At 60.6% G+C, this 20,062-nt stretch overlaps 1 protein-coding gene across 7 annotated transcripts in view; it reads right to left on the reverse strand.

Moving 5' to 3' along the window:
* RPH3AL (rabphilin 3A like (without C2 domains)) overlaps positions 1-20,062 on the reverse strand; it is a 135,486-nt gene that overhangs the window by 61,682 nt on the left and 53,742 nt on the right. For 5 of the 7 annotated variants that reach the window (XM_055130324.1, XM_055130325.1, XM_055130323.1 and 2 more), the window contains exons 3-4: positions 16,732-16,875; positions 13,737-13,866 (exon numbers count right to left, since the gene is read on the reverse strand). In XM_055130324.1, coding sequence (XP_054986299.1) covers positions 13,737-13,866; positions 16,732-16,875 — 274 coding nt within the window. The remainder of the gene's footprint in view (positions 1-13,736; positions 13,867-16,731; positions 16,876-20,062) is intronic. The other 2 variants (XM_055130328.1, XM_055130327.1) reach the window with 1 other exon arrangement.

A 20,062-nucleotide genomic window follows, 5' to 3' on the forward strand; every position in this document is an offset into this window, starting at 1 on the left:
AGGGGCTGGTCCGCCTGTCCAGGACGGGCAAGGGGCTCCTGCTGAGCAGATCTGCCCTGGTCACGGGAGCGCTGGCTGTCCTGGAGTGATGGCCAGCCTCAAGCTTCCCGCAGCCGGGAACTGGGTCTGAGCATCCAACAAACCACGTCTGGATCCTGGTCTGGCGTGGCACAGCCAGCCTCAGAACTCCCGGCCTCAGCCTGCAGGGGCTCTCCTGGCCCTGGGCTCCGCCGCGCCGGGTGGGGGGGGCTTCCGTCTGCAGACAGCCCAGGACCCAGCCCCGGCGACAGCTCTGAGCAGAGAGAGCAGCCATTAGGACTCAACCCCACACGCCTTGCTCACCCCTGAGCCTCCCTCCCTCATCTGTAAACTGGTAGGAGCAGGCAGGCTCAGGGCCCAGCGGGAGCCCGGAGGGGGATGATTCACTGGCGTGTTAGCGCCATTAGCACAGTCCTGGAGAGCGGCAACAGCAGCCAGAAGAGTGACGCGCCCGTTACCTAAGCCCAGTGCAGAGCCACCTGTGAGCCTTCTCCCCGCAGTCCCACCCGAGTCCCTCTGGGGGGGCTGGGGTTCTCACAGCCCCCATCCTGCTGGCCCCTGCACCCCTTGCACCAGGCTCAGGAGGCCTCCCGGTACCTCTCCTCACCCCCACGTTGGCCAGACTCCAGCCGGTTCCTGGCACGGCAGCCAGAGTGATCTTTTCAAGATGCAAATCTAATCAAGTCACTTCTCCTGCTCCTGCCAACTTAAAAGCCTCCAGAGGGCCCCTGCTGTTCTCCAAGACCACCCCCTCCCCCCGTGCCCGCTCAGGCTGCCGGGCCCCCCTGGGCTCTGCCGCCCTCCCATCTCCCCCTCAGCGCACCCCAAGCCCTTGTGTTACCTAGCCCTTGCCCTGCTTCTCTGCCATGGGGACCTGACGGGGATGCTCTGGGCCGCACTCTCCCAAGAACCCACGCATCCCTCAGACCCGCGCCACTTCTGCCAGGAAGGCCCCTCTGATCTCACCAGCTGGAGCCTCCTTCATAGGCAAGCTCCGGCCTCCTTCCCTCCACTGTCTGTGCTGCCATGCTACTCTCCCTGTCAGAACACTATCATCATCTGCCCAACCGGGGCAGAGGCCACGTTTATTTCCGGCCACCCTCCTGTTGGCCATGCCTGACACAAAAAACGGACAGAAGCGAACGGGAGCAATGTTCAGGATGACTGGTGAGGAATCCAGATTCACGTCCCTCCTGGAATGCGCTCTGCTTCCGGGGGACCTGAGAGAGGCAGGAATGACCTGGGTGGGGGTTTGACGATGCTGACCGGTGCAGTGGGGGTCTCGGCGCCCCACGCCCTCATGCTCCCCGAGACGCCCCTCCCTCCCCGCCCGGCCCTGGCCCTGCCTCCACCTTCAGGGCCAGCAGACGTGAGGAGGTCCGGGTGCCGCCTGCTGGAGCGCTTCCCCCTGGGCAGAGCCGGCCAGGCGGGACCCCCTCGCTCTGCAGAGGGGGCATGGTGCCAGACGCGCAGCGCCAGCCGTGAGGGCACCCCAGAGCAGGGCCGACAGCCACACGCCTGCCATCCCAGCCTGCCGGAGCACCATTCATCACACAGAGCGTCTCCCGGTGATCGGCCAGGCAAAAACAAAAACAAAAACAAAGGATGAAATTGGGTTCAGACGCTCCACACTGCCCAGAAAAACACCCGAGGCACTGCCAAGATGAACATGGGAGATGGTTAATTGAAAAATATTTGGTGCTGCAATTCAACAGGCATGAATTCAGTCCTCGATGGGAGGCGGTGCAGGAAACAGCGAGCACGAACCCGGCACGGCCTTTTGTCCTCCAAGCGTATCTCACTGAACGGGGAGCCAATGAGCTAGCAAAACCCATTTGGAAAATGACTTTCTCGAGAGTTCTAATCAACTGAAGTTTGCAGGTGAGATGTTCTCTCATCAGGAGCTACACTGCAAATGATGTTTGGTATTACGAAAAACGTCCCCCGGTAAGGAAGAGGGAGAGATGGCGACACAGGAATGAAGGTGTCACAGAGATGCACACACACATTTACCCACACACACACACTCTGCGGACACACATGCAGACACACATGGGAACACTCATGAGCACATACATACCCGCACATGAGCACACTCCCGTGTGCGCATACCCACACATGCACAAGCACACACACACATGCACTTGCATACCCACATGGACACGCAGGCACGCGTGGTGCACAAAGCCATGTGAAGCACATGTCACATTATATGCTGTGTCTCCAATGCTAGAAGTTGAATCTTCAGCAAGGAAAAAAAAATCCAACGGTTTTGGGAAAAGCGAAGCAGCTTTAAAAAATAATGACGCAGGCCGGGGAGAGAGAGCAGAGCACCTGCAGCACTGCACAAGGCCTGAGCACTGCTGGTGTGGCCGAGAGTCGGAACACTGCCAGCCATGGGGCTGAAAGGCCCCTATTAAAAAAAAAAAAAAAAAAAAAACCCTGGGGCTGGAGGGATAGCACAGCGGGTAGGGCGTTTGCCTTGCATGTGGCCAACCCGGGTTCGATTCCCAGCATCCCATAAGGTCCCCTGAGCACCTCTAGGAGTGATTCCTGAGCACAGAGCCAGGAGTAACCCCTGTATATTGCCGGGTGTGAAACAAAAAGAAAAAAAAAACACCCAAAAAAAATCCATTATGCAAACAGAAAAAGTGAAAACTGTTGCAAGAAAGTTGTGTGTGTACTGAAATGGAGCAATAGTCATGATAAATTAAGTTTAAGCAGTCTGTTATAAACAATATGCATAGTATGATTCTTCACCATATATATATGCATATGTGCCTGACTCTATTTAGAAGCTGATAAGCTGATATATGCATAGAAAAATGTCTAGAAGGATAGCGGCCAAAATGTAAATCATATTCTGCTGAGTTAAAAATCTATTTCAGATGGATAAACAGAATTCCTATTTAAAGGAAGCCCATGCTACATGCTTTGGGGAATCACTTGCCCCCTTCAAGTCTAGATGAATTAAAGAAGCAGAAAACATCTGTGCAGATAGGCAGGTGACAGGACCTGCGGGTGGGCTGTGACTCAGATGCCAGACTTGCCCCAGTAGACCCCGGGTGACAGACCCCCTGCTCACTAGCTTAGCCCTGCCCATAGCCAAGTGTGGAGAGGCTTCACCAGCCCCAGGGGTCCAGGAAGTCAGAGCTAGCTCTTGTAGGGGCCGAGCAATAGTACAGCAGGGAGGGCATTTGCACATGGCTGACCCAGGTTCAATCTCTGGCACCCCATATGATCCCCCAGGCACAGCCAAGAATAATTCCTGAGCACAGAGCCAGGAGTAAGCTCTGAGCACCACTGGGTATGACCATCCCCCCTCAAAAAATGAAGAAAAAAAAAAAGCTAGCCCTTGTAGTCAGACTCTGTACCTTAAACCCAGGTCCCACTACCAAATGACTAAAAATAGTGAGCCACTTAGGTACAGGTGATAAATATTTATATGCCTTAGCAAGCCCTTGCACTGCACCAGGCTCTAAGCTAGCTGTTTTATCTCACATTTTTTAAAAAAGTAAAGCAAGATGGGCTGGAGCAATAGTACAGTGGGTAAGGCATTTGCCTTGCACACAGCCGACATGGGTTTGATTCCCAGCATCCCATATGGTCCCCTGAGCACCGCCAAAGTAATTCCTGAGGGCATGAGCCAGGAGTAACCCCTGGGCATTGCCGGGTATGACCCAAAAAGAAAAAAAAATGTAAAGCAAGGGTTCTTACTGAAACTTACTTAGAAAGATGTGAAGGGAGAGAAAGAGAGGAAATACATGTTCAAGGGAAGAACTCGGCTTCTCCAGAGCGGAAGAGGCAGAGACATAAACGCAAGCAGATGTGCTTGGGGGAACAAACTTCTCACTTAATTCCTTTTCACCCCCCTCCCCCCAGGGGAGGTGGCAGGAGTAACACTGGCAGAGCTCAGGGGTTATTCCTGGGGGGTTTGGGGGATCATATGGAGTGCTGGGACTCGAACCTGAGGTGGCCATGTGCCAGGCAAGCGGCCTCCCTGCTGTATGACTGCTCCAGCGCCCCCTCACTTCATTGTTATAACTACTTCTCTGAGAGGGTGTGACTGTCCCTGATGCAGTAAACGAGGACAACTTGGCTTTGGGGGGGCTCGGGTGTGATGCCCAGGCTGGGTGGGCACCGGCAAGGCAGGGCCAGCCCCCCCTCAACCTTCCTCCAGCCTCAGGAGGGCACAGCCAGGACCCTCCTCTCCGCAGGGCTGGGGGCTGCTGCCGTTGGCTCTGGCTGCCCCTAAGTGCCGTAACACTGAGGCCCCCATGAGACATTGCTGGAAGACTCCCAAACCCTGGTCTGGGATGGTCTGGGACAAGCCAGCAGGAAGCCGAGAAGTGATCTATAAGGGAGGGTGGTCTCTCTGCTCCCCACCTTTGCAGGTTCCTGTCCCCAGCAGAGCAGTTACTGAGGCTGCCGGGACCACCAGCCCAGTGCCCACGCAAAAGGAAGCGGATTTGAGAGGAGCCCTTCCCTCCACCGTGCCCTGGTGGTGAGGGCACTGCGCCCCAGAGGAGGGGGGAGCACAATGATGACCCGCATTCAGGAGCCCACAGTACAAAACCATGCCCCGGGTAGGGGGTCTGGCGTGGCTTCTGCGCCCGGCCTCGCCGCAAGCAGTGGTCAGGCCGGCCCCGGTGACCCACAAGGGCACCCCGGGGCTGGCGCCGGAGAAGGGGCTGCACCAGGGGCTGAGGGTGATGTGAGCGGGTGGTGCAGAGGGTCCCCGTGAGCAGCAGCGAGAGTCTTCAGAGCCCCAGAGAGGCAGGTCGTGCATGACGGAAGGGAAGCACAGACACTGGGCATGCGTGGGGACATGGGGGCAATACTTGTCCTCATACCAGGTGTCAAGGGGACTTCCAACATGCAAACCAGAGCCTTAGTCCTACCTGCCGGGCTGCAAACACAGAAAATCGGGTGCTGAGGGGTCACGAGAGGGACCCAGGGGACAGACACCCCCAACAGATACACACTAACAACAGATACCCGCCCGCAAGTACACAACATCAACAGACAACCCCCTGTCCCCAAAAGACACACCCCTAACAGACACACACACACCCCTTCACACCCCTAACAGACACACACACCCCTTAACAGACACTCCTCAACCTGCTGGTAGGAGGACGGACACACACACACACATACACACACACACACACACACACACACACACGAGCCCAGACTCCTGGACTGGATCTGGGCCATGGCTAAGCACCTTGCGTCCCCCACACACAGGTCCAAGCGGCTCCACACAGGCCACAGGGAGGCTGGCTATCTCCCAAACACTGTACTGCACAGGCCAACAGCTCTGCAATGCCCCCTGGGCTGGCAGGGAGGTGGATGACGGGTGGGGGGTGCTGATGAATGACACTGGTGATTATGCAGGTTCAGCTCTGGGGCATGCCCAGGCACCATTTATCAGGCTCTCGCTCTGTGCCGGGCACCCGCCTTGCCGCACCCCGCCCACACACGCATGCACGGACAATCCTTCCAGCGTTTCATTGCGCTCACTTCCATGGGGGGGCTGCGAGGGAGGGAGGGCTCCTGGCCTGAGGAGGGACCCCCTGACGTGGGGGAGGGAGGCGGGAGAGCAGGGCCCGGTTCCCACATCAGGGTGTGAACTTTCGTCACCTGCTGCTTGTGGCCCAGGGGCAGGGGGCTGACGGCGTGCGCTCCCCCCCACACTGAGCGGGCTGTCCTGTACTGCAAGAACGGGGCTGGGGGCCTCCCTGCTTCCTGCTTGCTTTGTTCTCCATGTGGGAACGCACCTGGCGGGGCACCGGAGCTACTCTCAGCTGGGCTCCGGGGGCCCCCGAGACGGATGGTGCCCGGGCCTCCTGCACTCCCGGCCATGAGTGATGGCCCCGGCACGGCAGCGGCCACCGAGGGCCGCAGCTGGCTTTCTGCGCTCCCAGACAGACCCACAGGAGCAGCGCAGAGCTGACTGCCCCCTCCTCCCCCGCCAGCCCTGTTGCATAACCACGCTCTGCACTCTGGAAGCCCTGGGCTGGAGCCGCCCGATCCCTCCCAGTCTGCCCCTCAGCGTGTGTGGGCAGTGCCCCTGCCAGAGGCTGAAAGGAGCCGGGAGCCACCACAGCTGGGGGCGCTTTTGTTCTCTTGTGAGTCCTGCCAGGCTGTCCCCCTCCTGAGTCCGGCACAGCTCTCCCCTGCCCAGATTTGGGGGGGCTTCGAGGAGGAAGGATGCTCCCTCCGCCAGCATCAGCCCCCCAAGCAGACTCAGGCTCTGAAATTCTCGGCTTGAGCCCAGAGAAAAGGGCCCGCGTGAGGGGCTGGAGCAACAGTACCGCGGGCAGGGTGCTTGCCTTGCGCAGAGCTCACCCAGGTTTGATCTCCGGCATCTCATGGGGTCCCCTCACCACCGCCAGGAGTGATCCCCGAGCGCAGCGCTGGGAGCACCATCGAAGTGTGGCCCAAACACCGAAATAAAACCAAAGGACCTGCTTGGGCCCCGAGAGACAGTGAAATCGTGCAGGGGTTAAAGTGCTCATCTCAGATGCAGTCAATTCTGGTTCGAGCCCCGGCACTCCCAGGGCTGACCCCTGCACACAGAGCTAGGAGTAGTGCCTGAGCACTGTGGGTGTGAGCCCCAAACCCCGAGTAAAGAAATAAAATTGATGACTTCAAAAAAAAAACAAAAACAAAAACCTCCCTGCTGGGGGCAGGCTGCTGTCTCCCTGGGAGAGTGAAGTGGACTCTCCTGCCTGCCCCCACCGTCCTCTCCCCAGAACAAGGTCGGTCGGCAGCACCCCCAGATGCATCCAGGCCCAAGGCTGCCCAGAGCGCCAGCAAGCACGGCCTGACGGCAGAGACAGGAAAAGAGGCGCAGACGGGTGAGAGACGGTGAGAATGTTCCCGGCTTCCCTGGCTTCCCGGGCTGCACCCTGTGCTGTAGGTTCTCACAGGCCTCGGCCCGGGTGGGTGCTCCCTTGTCTACGCTGACTTCTGAGTCCAGAGCACCGACCTCTTCCACGATGCCCTCCTTGATTCCTTCCCCGGCCCACCCCAAAGGCTGGCTCCCCTCCCGGGTGCTCCCAGCCATGGGACACAGCCCTAGAGACGAAACTGCACCTGGCTCTCCCACAGCCACTCCGCCCGGTGACCTGGAGGGAGAGGATGTTTCGCCCCCACGCAGGGGGATGGGGCTGAGTGGCCAGCACACGAGCCCACGGCGCTGGGGTTCAGAGAGCCCTTACATTCTGACGGAGCCCAAAGGCCCCACGAGGCAGATGTGGCCCCTGGGCAGAGGGGGGCCTCGGGCTGGCCTGGCAGATAATAAGCCCTCTGAGCCTCAGTTTCTCCCTCTGCAATGCTGGGCCGTCCCTCCCCCAGAACAGAGCCGGCCAGGGCGAGGAGGGCCGGCATCCCCTCTCCCCGGCCCCCTCCACCCCCCGCAGCCCTCCCCGGCCTGGGGAGACGCGTCGGGCGGCAGTTGGCAGGCGCGGCTTGCGCAGGCCACTCCAGGAACCGGAAATGTCATTATCTCTCACTCTCCCGACGAGGACGGGCGCTGTGCAGATCAGCGCTGCTGGTAACAGCCGCTAAGCAGATTTGCCCACGCTGCTTCCTGAGGCTGGGCACAGGCCAGCTGGGCCGCCAGGCCAGGCAGAGCCCCGGCGGGGGGAGGGCAGGGCAGACAGGAGCCCGGGGTCCCGACTGGGTAACAACCTAAGCCCCACAGGCCTGCTCGGACGTGGCGCCCGGGGAAAGCAGACATCAGGCAAGGTCCACTCTCGGGGGCAGGGCTCAGTCTCAGGGGCCAGGCCAGGCACCACGCCCCATAGCAACTCCAGCCCAACTCCAGGGGCCCAAATCCTTCTCCAGCATTGGAGGCACCTGGTCAGTAGCCTTGGTGCCCCATTGGCAAGACAGCACCTTTTTTGGGGGAGGGGCTTCTACCTGGCTTTAGTCTTTGCTTCCGGAAGGGAATGTGGGCCCAAACTCTGGACCCAGCTGTAGAGGCAACCGCAGGTTCCTGTGTGTGTGATCAGGAGCGATTGATTCATGGCTCTAGCCTCAGTTTCTCCAGCTGGAAAATGGGCATAATCCTGGTTTCCACCTCCAGCCTCTGGGGGCAGACGGCATCATACAACTGGGGGCAGGTAGAGGGTTCCTAGGGAGGGAGCATGTGGGGCCCTCGTGCTGGGAACACATGGTTCAATCGCAGCCTGAGCCCCAAGGTGAGCTGAGGGACGGAAGGGACAGGGTGAGCTGAGGGACGGGGGGACAGGGTGAGCTGAGGGACGGGGGACAGGGTGAGCTGAGGGATGGAGGGGACGGGGTGAGCTGAGGGACGGGGGACAGGGTGAGCTGAGGGACGGGGGGACAGGGTGAGCTGAGGGACGGGGGACAGGGTGAGCTGAGGGACGGGGGGACAGGGTGAGCTGAGGGACGGGGGGGACAGGGTGAGCTGAGGGATGGAGGGACAGGGTAAGCTGAGGGATGGGGGGACAGGGTGAGCTGAGGGATGGAGGGACAGGGTAAGCTGAGGGATGGGGGGACAGGATGAGCTGAGGGAACGGGGGGACAGGGTAAGCTGAGGGACAGGGGGACAGGGTGAGCTGAGGCAGCTGTGCCATCTGTGTGGTCCCAGGAGTCAGGCCGCAGGGCAGAGGCCGGAGGGGCTAGAGTGGGTGGGAGGTGAGTGAGGGAAGTGGGGCGCAGCGCTGCACCCCTGCCCCACACTCACGGTGCTGAGGCACTGGGCTGGGGAGGGGTGGTGAGGACCCTCCCTTCTTGCAGGTGAGTGGGCGAGGCCGGAAGGGCCACAGGGCCTGGCAGTGACTCTGGATGTGGCCGTGGAAGAGGAAGGAGACCCAGAGCAAGGATGGCGCCGACGTCTCCTCGGGAGAGCCTTGTCCTGCGCTGGTCAGTGACAAGAAGGGACAGGGAAGCAGCTCGGGGCGAGCAGCGCAGGTTGACGGGAGCCCCTGTGTGGGGCGGAGCCCTCAGCCCCTCAGAGCCTCCAGACAGGCTGAGGAGCAGGCGGCTGAGGGAGGCAGCCGGGGCGCCTGTGAGGGAGGCAGCTGGGGCGTGTGGCGGGAACAGGCCCGGGACTGGGCTGGACACGGGGAGGGCGCACCAGTGTCACCCAGGCTGTCTCTCCCAGAGAGACGGCACAGAGCAGGCACTCAGCCCAAACAGGGACTCAGCACCTATGCCAGCCTCTTTAGACCGGGGACCCCGGACTCCATAGCCCAGCCGGGCGACTGAGGCGAGCAGCAGCAGGACGGACGCCTCGTCCTCTGGTGCGGGCACAGTGCCCCTCCCCACGCGCCTCACAGCTCGGCCCTCAGGGCCCCGGTGACTTTCCTCAAGTGTTTATACACCCCAGGAGGGGGCAGAGAATGGCCTCAGGTTTCCCTATGGGTGTGTGCTTGAGAGCAGAGTGGGGTCTGTCATGGGGGGCTTATGCGAGTGTGCCCGTGTGTGGTGTGTGAGGGTGTGGTATGTGTGGGTGTGTGTAGTGTATGAGGTGTTTGAGTGGCGTGTGCAGTGTGTGTGTGCTGTGTGTGGTAAGATGTCTGTGGTGTGGTGTGTGCTATGTGTGTGGTGTGTGAGGTGTATGTGTGTGGAGGGTATGGTGTAGGTGGTGTGCGTGGTGGTGAGGCATCTGAGTGTGTGTGTGCAAGGCGTGGTATGTGAGGTGTATGTTGTGTCTGTGTGTGTGAGGTGTGTACTGTGTGTGATTTGTGAGGTGGAGGGTGTGGTGTATGTGGTGTGTGTAGCAGTGAGGCATCTTCATGCACACACGTGTGTGTATGTGTGTGTGTGTGTGTGCGTGCGCGCATAGGTGTGTAAGGTGTGGTATGTGAGTGTGTGTGTGGAGGGGAAGCCTGAGGGGAGACTCAGGAGGGAAGCGTCCAGGTCTGAGGTGGGATCACAGAGCAGCCCCAGTCCAGTGTGATGGGGTTTGTGAGCGTGGTTGTACCAACTGTCCTGGGGCAGGGGGGCGGTGCTAGTCCACCTCAGCAGTTCACACTTTCCAGGCGTCTTGGGGAGGGGGCAGGAAGCAGATTTCTGGTGCCCCCCCAATCCTGAGCAAAAAAACCATCCCAGTCCAGGTGACAGACCCAGCCGCTTCCCTGGAACCCCAGGCTGTCCCCCTGCCCAGCCCCCCGTGCCCGGTAAAGGCGAGTGTGGGGTGGGGGGGGCGGCTGAGTCAGAGTGCAGGCACTTAGAGGGGCTGGCCTCTAATCAACCACCCGGCAGGGGAGCGGCAGGCTGGGCACGCAGGCTCCAGCACTGGGGGAACGTGAGCCCCGGCTGGGCGTGCTGGCCTCTGTCCACATGCCCATTAGCTTGGGTGCTGGCTGGCTGCTGTGCTGGGGCCCAGGTCAGGGACATCCCCAGGGCCCCTGCCCCCCGGGCCTGGACACGTCCCCATCTGAGATCTGCCCGTCCCTCCTGCCTGCACCGGCAGCTGCCAAGCGTGGCCAAGGATGGAGGTCCCCAGGGAGGATCTGGGGGCCCGGGGCCTGAGAGGGGGGCCCCCCTGTCTCCTGAGCCCTGGCCTGCTCGAGCCCTCCCAGCTCCCCACCCGGAACTGCCTCCACAGCCACAGCCACAACTGCAGTGACTCCTCCCCGAGGGGCAGGGCCTGGGCAGTGTCCACGCAGCCGCCCCAGCCTGAATGAGAGAGATGGTCCCTCTGCTCCCAGACACCACAGACGGGGCGCGGGCCCAGGCACAGTGTGCCCTCCACAGCGGCCTTCACCCGGAAGACTGGCTTCTCTAACCACTCCTGAGGGCCCAGGCACCGGGCCTGGCCACTCTGCTCCAGTCCCTCGGGGCCCTCACCCCTCAGACTCAGCCCTTCAGAGAGCTGAGCTCCGCCCAGGTCTTCCCCCTGCCCCGCTCTAAGGCAGGTGTCTTGGGGCCCTCTCCTTCCCCCTCAGACCCCACGTCCTCTCTCTCAGCTGCCCACAGCCTGTTTCCTGCTGGGGCCCTCCAAGCCCTTGGTCCTTCCCTCCTCTCAGAAGCCTGGCTCTGGGAACCTGCTCCTCCAGGCAGCCCTCCCTCCAGCTGGTTCTCAGTCCTAAGGACCAGCTCCTGTCAGTGGCGCTGCGGGCCCAGCCTGCCCATCAGACCCCGAGGGGAGTGCTCACTGTGGGCCCAGGTCTGTTGGATTCCCTGATCCAGAATGAGCCACAGGCTATGTGACAGTTCAGTCCCTGGGAGAAACTTGCACAAAATTGAGGGACTTCCCTGCTGGCTGTGGAGGTGCCGGTGCTTTCACGCAGATGTGGGGACCCCAACCTTAAGCTCTGGAGGCTATGCATTCCGGCCAGGAGAGGGGTGCCACAGGCGGAGCCGTACCCCCTCGACATGCAAAGGGCAAAGCCCTTCCCAGGCGAGGCAGTGCTAGGGAGGGTGCTTTCTGGAGGGAGGGTGCTAATGGGTGCCAACCCCCACCCCCCTGGCCCCCGAACAAGGCCTCTGATGTTCTAAGCTGCCCCAGCTCACCCCCTAAGCCAAGTCCTCACCTGCAGCGACTGTAGCGGCCACACCCCCCAGAAGGGGCAGCGGGAGGGTCTGGAAGAACAGCTCCAGCTCCCCACTCCAGCTACAGTACCCCCCCCCCCCCGCCCACTCCCCTCCCCGCCAGGCAAGGCTCTCGGAGAAGCTGCTGGCCTTAATCGTTCTGCACCCACGACAGCAGCCTGCCGGGGTGGCCAAGGCCCCAGACATCTCCAGGAAGGGGAACTCGGCTCCGGCCAGTTCTCTGGACCCTCCAGCCCACACACTCACAGCACCCGAGGCTCTGAGGCGCAGAAGCAGCAGACAGGCGCTGGGCCCATTCTCCCAGGCAGAAATCAAAATACAGCCACACCTGGCCAGGGGCTGGGCCCCTCAAGGCCTTGGCCCCCTCCTTGTGCTGACCTTCCATCAGGGCCCTGGAAGACCTTCCCAAGCGCCTCCCTCCCTCACCCCCCCCACTACCCCTCCTCTGTGAATCCACATCCTCAGCCCTGTTTGCCTCCCATGACAGAAGAAGGGGGCTCAAAGCCTTGGCTGGAATCCTGGCTCCCACCTGGGCATCTGACTAACACCTCTGTCCCTTGGCATCTTGGTTGTCTCATCCAGATTTTTTTTTTTTTTTTGCTTTTTGGGTCACACCCAGCAATGCACAGGGGTCACTCCTGACTCATGCACTCAGGAATTACTCCTGGCGGTGCTCAGGGGACCATATGGGATGCTGGGATTTAAACCCGGGTTGGCTGTGTGCAAGGCAAACGCCCTACCCGCTGTGCTATCTCTCCAGCCCACTGTGCTATCACTCCAGCCCTCATCCAGATTTTAAACGGCATTGAAAAATGCCACTGTGCAGACTGCCAGTGGCCGTGGGGGGCCACGTCTGTGCAAGCTGACCTCTTTGACATCAATTTTAGTCCTCAATTCTCATTACCCCCACCCTATCTCCATGTCTCCCCAGGACTTACTACTTCCCAAAATTTTCTTACTTCCTTCATTATTACTTTTTTTTTTTTGCGGGGGGCTGGGTGTGTGTGTGTGTGTGGGGGGTGTTCTCCATCCAATGCAGTCGCCAGAAAGTAACTCCAGGCTTATAGCAGGGCTGGCAGAGGAAGTCACTTAAAGGTGGGTCCCAGGGGCACCAGGATAGAAACGAAAAGGAGAAATATAGGTATGGGCTCTGGGCTGGAAGACCCATGATGCTAAATAATCCTGAGAATTAGAAGGCACATTCTTCTTTGGCCTTCCAAGGAGAACAAAGGCAACAGAAATTCCAGGGGGAAAAAAGTTAATTAAAAAGGTCCTGGACTCAGTATGAAACAATTTACTAAGTGGCACAATTTAGAACCCTCAGTATAAGGAGAAAGCCCATTTGACCTTGTTGTAAATTCCTTCCTTCCTTCCCTCCTTCCCTCCCTCCTTCCGTCCCTCCCTCCCAGAGCTCCATCCTTGGCCCCGCCACAGAGACCCTTCCGGGTTGAGTGGCCGAGGGTGAGAAGAGCATAGCCACAGGACAGGAAGCCCAGTCCTAGCAGCTCTTTGGCCCTGAGAGGATCATACCCAAGGCCATCTAATAACACTCACTGAGTACTTACCGGGCCAGACAAGGTCTCAGAACTTTGCAGATACCAGTGGATACTCACAACCCCCTAAAGCACAGGTCATCATCCTCCCTGTTCTACAGATGTGGGAAACGTGGGTTGGTGGGTTAGACACGCACCCAGGCCGAATCCGTACCCAGGCGGGGGAGATATGGAGCTCCCCAGAAGCTAGGAGCCAGTCCTCCTGATTCATGTCTGCCAAGAGCCAATCCTTCTTTTAGGATCATATATATATGGCTTTTTGAGTCACACCCAGTGATGCACAGGGGTTGCTCTTGGCTCTGCACTCAGGAATTACCCCTGGCGGTGCTCAGGGGACCATATGGGATGCTGGGATTCGAACCCGGGTTGGCCGCGTGCAAGGCAAACGCCCTACCCGCTGTGCTATATCGCTCCAGCCCAGGAGCTGATCCTTCTTGCCAAGAAGTGTCAGCTACCACACACACACACACACACACACACACACACACACACAAGCAGGCATAGAGGCAGGGACACACACAGAGCCTCGGGACACACACAAGCAGGCATAGAGGCAGGGACACACACAGAGCCTCGGGGCTGGTCCAGGCTGGAGCGGGGTCTTACCTTCCTGCAGTCTCTGCAGAACACAGACGCGCTGCCCAGGAGCCCCAGCACCTCCCCGCAGAGCAGGCACTGGGACAGGCCGTCCCCCATCGCGTTGCGCCGCATGGTCTCCAGCCGCTCCACCAGCCGCCTGCGCCACAGAAGCCAGGGTCAGATCAGACAGACAGACGGACGGACGGGCAGACAGAGCTCCCAGGTTCCCAGGGGCTCCTCCCAGACACAGCTGCCTCCTCCCCCTGGCTAACTGCTGACCGTTCATCCGCACACCCATTATTCATTGGGCATCACCGAGGAGCCTCACCCTGGAAACGGAGCAAAGCAGACAGACAGACATGGCTCCTATCTCGGGGAACTGACGTCAGAGAAAGGCAGAAAGTCCCCAAGCAAGTAAGCGCGTGGGCTGGAGAGATCCACGGGGGTTAAGGCGCTTGCCTTGCACACGGCCTCCCGTGTGTGCCCACGCACCACGGCCCCACATCTTCGGAGTGACCCCCGAGAGCAGAGCCAGGAGTAGGCCCTGAGAGCAGCCAACGGTGACCCCCAAACCAAGCCAACCCAATGAAACAGGTGCACAAGCAAACCGTGGGAAGAGAAATCGGGGGAGGCAGGGTGGGCAGGAGGGGGACGGCGCCGAGCCTGGGGAGGGAGGGATCAGTGAAGACAGGGGTAGGGGGGGGTAGTGCAGGCCCCTCTGAGACACTCTGACGACAAGCACAGAACTGCAGAGCTTGGGCCGGGCTGGGCAGGGCAGGGAGAACGCCCCGGAGGAAAGGAGGCGCGAGGGGCCCAGAGGGGCCACTTCCAGGGGGTTTTCAGGTCACCACAGAGAATTTGGCTTACTTCCTACAGTGAAGCCGCTGGAGAGTTTTCGGGGGAGGAGAGATTTGATCCCGAATGACAATTTCTGAAGCCCCCTCTGGCTGCTTGGGACGCCGGGATCACAGGGCGAGTGGAGGTGAGAGCAGGGAACAAGGTGAGGGCGGGGCAGGGGCACCGGGAGAGGGGCAGAGAGGCCCTGGGGGCACTTCAGAGGAGCATCTGGATGGGGTAAGGGGGTGAGAGAGGGAGAGCGAGCAAGGTGGACACGTTTTCCGTTGGAGCAACCGGGTGTCAGGAGGAGCTGGAGGCAGGAGGAGAAAGGGCCTCACTAATGAGAGAGGCCGGGGCGAGGTGCTTCACAGCCCACGGGGCCCCATTTCACAGCAACCTGCAGTCGACCCCACCCCTGCGCCTGCTGGCCGGCCGCCGGGCTTGTTCCCTCACCAGGCCCAGGACTGCCCGGTGGGCACCAGGGAAGGGACGGCCGTGTGGACACGGGGCCTCACGCCGAGGACATGAGTTCCCACGTTACTTTAACAGTGATCTTGTGGGGAGGGGGTCTCCAGGCAGAGCTCGGGCTTCCTGTCCTGGATAGCCTGGGTACTGGGCTAGCTGGTCCGTAGGGTCCATGACCTGGCCCAGCCACTGGGTGCTGCTCGGTTGCCAGTGCTCGGGGGCTTCCAGGCCTACCCCTGAAGGGGCCAGCGCTGACCTCGGGCACTGGAACATGAGGGCCTCTGCGCTGCCCCCGCAGCTTGCTTGCCCCATTGTAAAGGTGAGAAGACAGAGGCGCAGAGATGTGATGTCACATGCCAGGGTCCATGCCAGACCTGTCAGCCCAGCTCCCTCCCATGGCAGCCGTGAGCCCTCCCCGGAGGCTCTCTCTGAGGCCCCGTGACAGGGCCCGGGGGTGCCTCCACCCCATGCACACAGCAAGCACCCCCGGCTTCCACATGATCCCCGCTGGGCGGTCCAGGATCTCAGGCCCCAAGCAGGTCCAGCCGTGGCCCTGGCTGGCCTGCAGTTTGGGGAGCCATCAGCACAGCGCTAATGTGCCTCCTAACTGAGGAACACGTGTGCCTTCTCCCGAGCTGGCCCCCGGGGCCCGGCCCGGCCGGGCAGTGAGGCCTCACTAAGGCCAGCGCTCGAATATGCCTGGTCACGGGAGTGCCAAGATGGAGGAGGGGCATGGCCCTTCCCACGCTCTGGGGACCCCAAGGAAGCATCTATTTGCAGCAGGCCCGCTGAGGGGGTCCCCTGCAGTGGCAGAGAGGGGTCTGCAGAGTGGACATAGGGCCCAGGCCCGGGTCTGCAGAGGCGGAGGCCTACCAGGGGCATTTGCAGGGGGGACACGTGACTGCAGTAATGCCATCACAGTGATCCATGGTCGGGGGGTGGGGGGCACCCACCACACACCCCTCCATGAGCAGCCTACTCCCTTTCGAGAAGTCCCAGTGATGTTCTGTGTCTCATGAGAGCATCACTGTGTATATAACGGGCAGAGGATGAGGGGGCCCGGGTCTCGTGGGCCCAGACCACACCAGGCACTGCACTTCTTACTGGCTGCCCTGTGTCTCCAGGTTTTCCTAGGAAGCATGAATTGCTCTGGCGATGAGACAAATGCAAAAATGATACAAGACTGTGGAAGTTGCTCTGGGTGCCAGGCAGCCACAGGAGCTTGGGAAAGAGGCTGAAGGGCCAAAGAGATGGCTCAGGGGTTGGCGCACAAGCTTGCATGCAGGCGTTTTGGGTTGTGTCCCGGCACCCGGGGCTGCCCCAAGCATTAGCAGGAGCCAGCCCTGAGCACTGAGCTGGGAGTAGAACCCTGAGCACTGAATGGCTCAAAACTCCCCCCAAAGAAAATAAGAGAAAGGTCGTAGACCTCACTGAGGAGATGGTCCAGAAGCGCCGCCACTTCCCTTCCTGTCCCCTCTGAGGCACGGCTGATGCTGCAGAGGTGCAGCACCCCCTGTTCCTGCCCCCCCCACACACACCTCCTTCCATCCCCCTGCAGCCCGGGCCCACGCAGGAGCCACTAGCCCCAACTACAGAAGCGAGCTGTGGTCTGAAGGGGCGGGGGCTCAGGCAGAGCCCGCTGCGCTGCCCTGGGAGCCTGGGAGCCGGTGGGCAGTCCCCAGGGGCGGGGCGGGGCCTGGGGCTGGGGGGCGGCCCTCACCCGATTCTCTGCTGCTCCAGCACCTCCTGCCGCTCGGCCCGCTGAATCACCGCCAGGATGACCTCCACCTCGGCCGGGCTCAGGCGCTGGCTCTTCCTCTGCTTCTCGGACTGGTAGGTGTGCACGGACCAGCCGGCCTGCAGCCTGGACACAGGACAGCACCGTCTGCGCTGAGGCCTCGTGGCACCCCCGCCCCACCCCGCAAGCCCCAAGCAATCTGGGGACAGAGCAGGCGCGGCGCTGTGTGTGTCGGGGAGGGGGGCAGGGTGAGGGCACGGGAGGCAGGCTCCGTGTCCGGGGGTGCCCAGCTCATCCCACGGGCAGTGGGCACCTAAGGCGGGCAGGGAGTGCTTAAAAATGATCGATATCATAGAAGAGAGTGAGGGGGCTTCACCTGGAGACTCCAAAGTGACTGACGTGGGATCTGGAAAACTTGAGGGTTCAAGTGGGGGGGTGGGGAGGGAGGCTGCAGGGGGGCAAGTGGGTGCGGGGCTGGCGCTGGGGGCTCCGCAGAAAGGTCACGGCCTTCTCAGGCTGCTACCTGGGGCGGAGGGTAGAGACCCCCACCCCTTCCCCTTCTCTGATGGGGAGACAGTGGCAGGGGTGCCCAGACCCCGACTCTCCATGCTGGGGCCCCACTGTTGGAAACGTTCTGTGCCCGTAGTCGGACATGGACCAGGAGGCAGTCGCAGCCTGGAAGAATGACAGTGTGACGGGAAGCCCGGGTTCAGGTAATGACGCCTACCCAAGAGCCCGTGGCTCAGCGCACTGCAGGCTCAGCGCACTCCAAACTCCAGCCCGGGTGGGAGGAGCGGTGGGCGTGGCCGCCAGCACCAAAGGGTGTGGCCTATTTGGGGGCGGGGCTCTGGCAGGATGTAGGTGGGGAGAGGAGTGGCCCCCTTCCGGGGGTTCCCCCAACCAGGTGAACCCTGCTGCCCCCTGGTACTGCCCTTCCAGGCTGGTGCCCCCGTACTTCATGCGTGGTCCACAGTCTCAGCATGAGAGCTACAGGGACAGTTTTGCCCTAAGCTCTTTGTTACAAACACTTTTGCCTCATAACTCATAGTTTGACTCTATGAGCTATGCTGGAAAAAAAATTTTAATTACAAAAAATGAAAGAGGGATCGTATAGGCCACACCCAGCCGTGTTGAGGTGGAGCTGGAACCATACCCGGGCCAGAACCAGAGCTGGTCGAGTGTGAGGCAAGTACCCTTGCCCCCGTATTCGCTCTCTGGCGCTGAGGGATCGCAATTTTTTGGTTTGGTTTTGACTTTGGACCACACCCGGCAATACTCAGGGGTTATTCCTGGTCGTACTTGGGGAACAATATGGGATGCCAGAGATCAACCTGGGCTGGCCATGAGCCAGGCAAATGCCTTACACACTGTACTTGCCCTCCAGCCTCAGAAATCTTAATTTAAAAGGATGCAAAGACAAAACCCCGACTCCACCCCTGGCACCAGAAAGGGAGAAGGGGGGAGGGATGTAAGAAAACACTTCATTTTATTTTTTTGCCAAAATTTCTTGTTTTTCATTTAAGAAGATAGCCAATTCCTGGGCTGGAGCGATATAGCACAGCGGGTAGGGTGTTTGCCTTGCACTGCGGCCGACCCAGGTTCGATTCCCAGCATCCCATATGGTCCCCTGAGCACCGCCAGGGGTAATTCCTGAGTGCAGAGCCAGGAGTGACCCCTGTGCATCACCGGGTATGACCCAAAAAGCCAAAAAAAAAAAAAAAAGATAGCCAATTCCAGAAAAAATGGGTTGCATGCTGTGCAAGGCAAGCACCCTACCCGCTGTGCAACCTCTCTGGCCCCCTCATGTGGCTTTCTGATAACCAGGGCCTAGAAAGCAACTGTCTGGCCGCTGCCAACTGCCCCCCGGGCTGTCCCCTGGCATCCTCCAGACCTCCTTTTCTTACCTCAAACCGTCCCCCACAAAGCCCCGCCAACCTGCACTTCCTCCGCCAATGTCCTTCCGGGCCACCATCCCATCTGGAAGGACCATGTGGCCATGGGCCTCCTGAGCCCTACCAAGCCCCTTGCAGCCACAGGAGGCCCCTCAGGGCCTCTCGGGATAGATGGCGCCTCACACCTGAGGCATCCTGGCTCCCCAAGCCCACCTGCACCAATGGCGGGATGGGCACCCTCATCTCTCCATCACCTGGCATGGCCCCACCCACCCTCCTGGGCTGCCAGTGTGTGGCTGTGTGTGGCTCCCAGGCCTGATGACACCGGGCACTCCCTGGGGTACCTTAGGTCTCTTCCCACCTGCTTGCCGCCGGAGGCCTTTCCTACACCCCCTCCGAGAAGAGGCCATTCTCAGGGCCCCCCGGGCAGGGCAGAGTCTCATCACTGAGCACAGCACAATGTCAAGGCCAGGTGGGACCCTCTGGCTCCCACTCCAGAGCAGGCTCTGCCTGTCCCCTGGCACAGTCTTCCTTTCACACTCTGCCCTCACTGTGTGTACGCCACCCCCACCGCTACCAGGCCTCTCCACAGCGGGTCTCCTACCTCGGGGCCTTTGCACCTGCCTTTCCTTCTGTCCAGAAGCTCTTCCTTGCATTCCCACCCCATTTGCACCCCCTCCCCAGCCCATGGCATTAGCTTCACTCTGCCCAGAAGCCCCTCCTGACCCCCAGGCCAGTGAGTACCCTGCACCTGGCTGCTGGAGCGATTATGTGTGGCTTGTGGGTGAAGATGGATGGCTTTACGCCTCACCATGCCCCATGGGTGCCTGCCACACCGCAGGGAGTCTGGGAACCCTGCAGGCGCCAGCAGCCCCAAGCAGGCGCCCGGGAGGAAGTGGCCTCTGGACACGGTCCCCCGCTGTGGGATTTGTGGCACTCCCTGTTAGGGAGCCCAGAGACCCACGGAGCCTGGTGTCTCGGGGAAACACACCGCGGAGAAGATGAAAGCGTCTGCTCTCCCCAAAGGTGCCAGAACAGCTCTGGCTGCACACAGACAAGGTCAGAGGAAACACAGAGAATGCTGGTGGGGCCGGCGGGGGTCCCGGCAGCCTGGTGGGAGCCTGCCACTAGCCGGAGGAGGGAGGGAGGGAGGGAGAGCCCGCACCCCGCTTGCCGGCGGGTCTGAGCCCAGGGAGGGAGAGACACACACACGTTAGCAGCCGCTCAGACACCGGCGGCCGCATGTGATGCTGCTCAGCCTGGCCCTCTTGAATTCATTTTCTGATTCCCCTTTGATGTTCCAGCTCCGTCCCCTGCGGGCTCATAACATCTAATTGCCAATTTCTTGAACTTGGTCCCACTTGGGAAATGCTGGCTCTTGTAATTAGCATGGTTTGACAATGAAGGGGCCCAGCTGGGCT

This window comes from Sorex araneus, chromosome 3, assembly GCF_027595985.1.
Source record: "Sorex araneus isolate mSorAra2 chromosome 3, mSorAra2.pri, whole genome shotgun sequence".
In the NCBI taxonomy this organism is placed as follows: Eukaryota; Metazoa; Chordata; class Mammalia; order Eulipotyphla; family Soricidae; genus Sorex; species Sorex araneus.